Genomic DNA, 1,061 nt, shown 5'->3' on the forward strand with positions numbered 1-1,061 from the left:
AAAGAAAATCTACAGCAATCGTTGAACGGTAGTAACGCCAAAAACAACAGACGTTCAAACAACAACAGCAATGGCGCTGTAATTTCCAACATGAATCCCAGCAGCAATATCCCACAGAAACAGGGACATAAAATCAACCAGAGACCAATAGTTGCAGAAAGCAGCGCTCCGAATGGCATTAACGGTGTTAATAAAAACAACAACAACATAAATGGTAAAAAGCGCCTAAACAATAAACGCAACGATACAGATGCAAACAAAGGGGAGTCAAATGTAACAAAAACTCAAAAAATAAATGACGCAAATTTGGAAAAAGATTTCAATGCTTACTACAACGTTACAGCAAAAAATAATGATACAACGGAACGTGCATCCAGAGCAACTAATAATGGTTTCGTTCCAGCATCCAACAATACTAATACATCAACAGCAACTACACGGAAATCAAACAAATTCTCATCATCGTTTTATAGCACCTCTAACTCTTCATCTTTCAACACGAATCAGTCACGCGCACGGTATAGTAATGCCAACTCGAATTCCTCCTATTCGTACTCGTCGAAACGTAGCCGAAATACTAACTCCTATAGCAATACCTCGGCTGGGACATCGAATAGAAACTACGAGTTAGCTAAAAAGTTTCTACGGACATGGCTGGAATACACCATAATGATACTGACCTGGCTCTTCTATTTGATATATGATATTGTGGTGCTCGGCTTTAGTGTAGCGTACGATCGTCTGGTACATGCTTGTGAATGTGGAATTGTGTACGCGAAGCAATTGCGCCAGGACTTTAAGCAGAACTCAAACAAACCGAGTATTTGGCTTAAAAACCATCTGCGACTATTTGACGCGCGTTTTAAAAAGAATTCGCAATGGGCTTTTTGGCGTCGCTTCTATCAAAAGAAGCCACCTGAGCCAACTGCAGATAATATGAAAAGTGGACGACTGCCGCAAACGGGTGAGGAAGCCATGTATTCGCTACTTAATTGTAAGGGCAAGGATGCTTACAGGTAAATATCCTATATATAATTTATGGCATTAAATTCTAAATTTTT

General features: G+C 39.7%; 1 protein-coding gene across 1 annotated transcript; it reads left to right on the top strand.

The window, feature by feature from the left end:
* Nucleotides 1–6: 6 nt before the first annotated feature.
* Nucleotides 7–1,016, top strand: LOC108357719 (putative uncharacterized protein DDB_G0282133; the record flags this gene model as incomplete). The annotated part of the gene is made up of 1 exon (XM_017608793.1): nt 7–1,016. A coding segment is annotated over exon 1 (926 nt), but the record flags the coding sequence as incomplete, so codon positions are not given.
* Nucleotides 1,017–1,061: the final 45 nt, after the last annotated feature.

Source organism: Rhagoletis zephyria, unplaced genomic scaffold (assembly GCF_001687245.7).
Source record: "Rhagoletis zephyria isolate East Lansing unplaced genomic scaffold, Rhagoletis_zephyria_1.1 Rzeph_scaffold_83029, whole genome shotgun sequence".
Taxonomy (NCBI): domain Eukaryota; kingdom Metazoa; phylum Arthropoda; class Insecta; order Diptera; family Tephritidae; genus Rhagoletis; species Rhagoletis zephyria.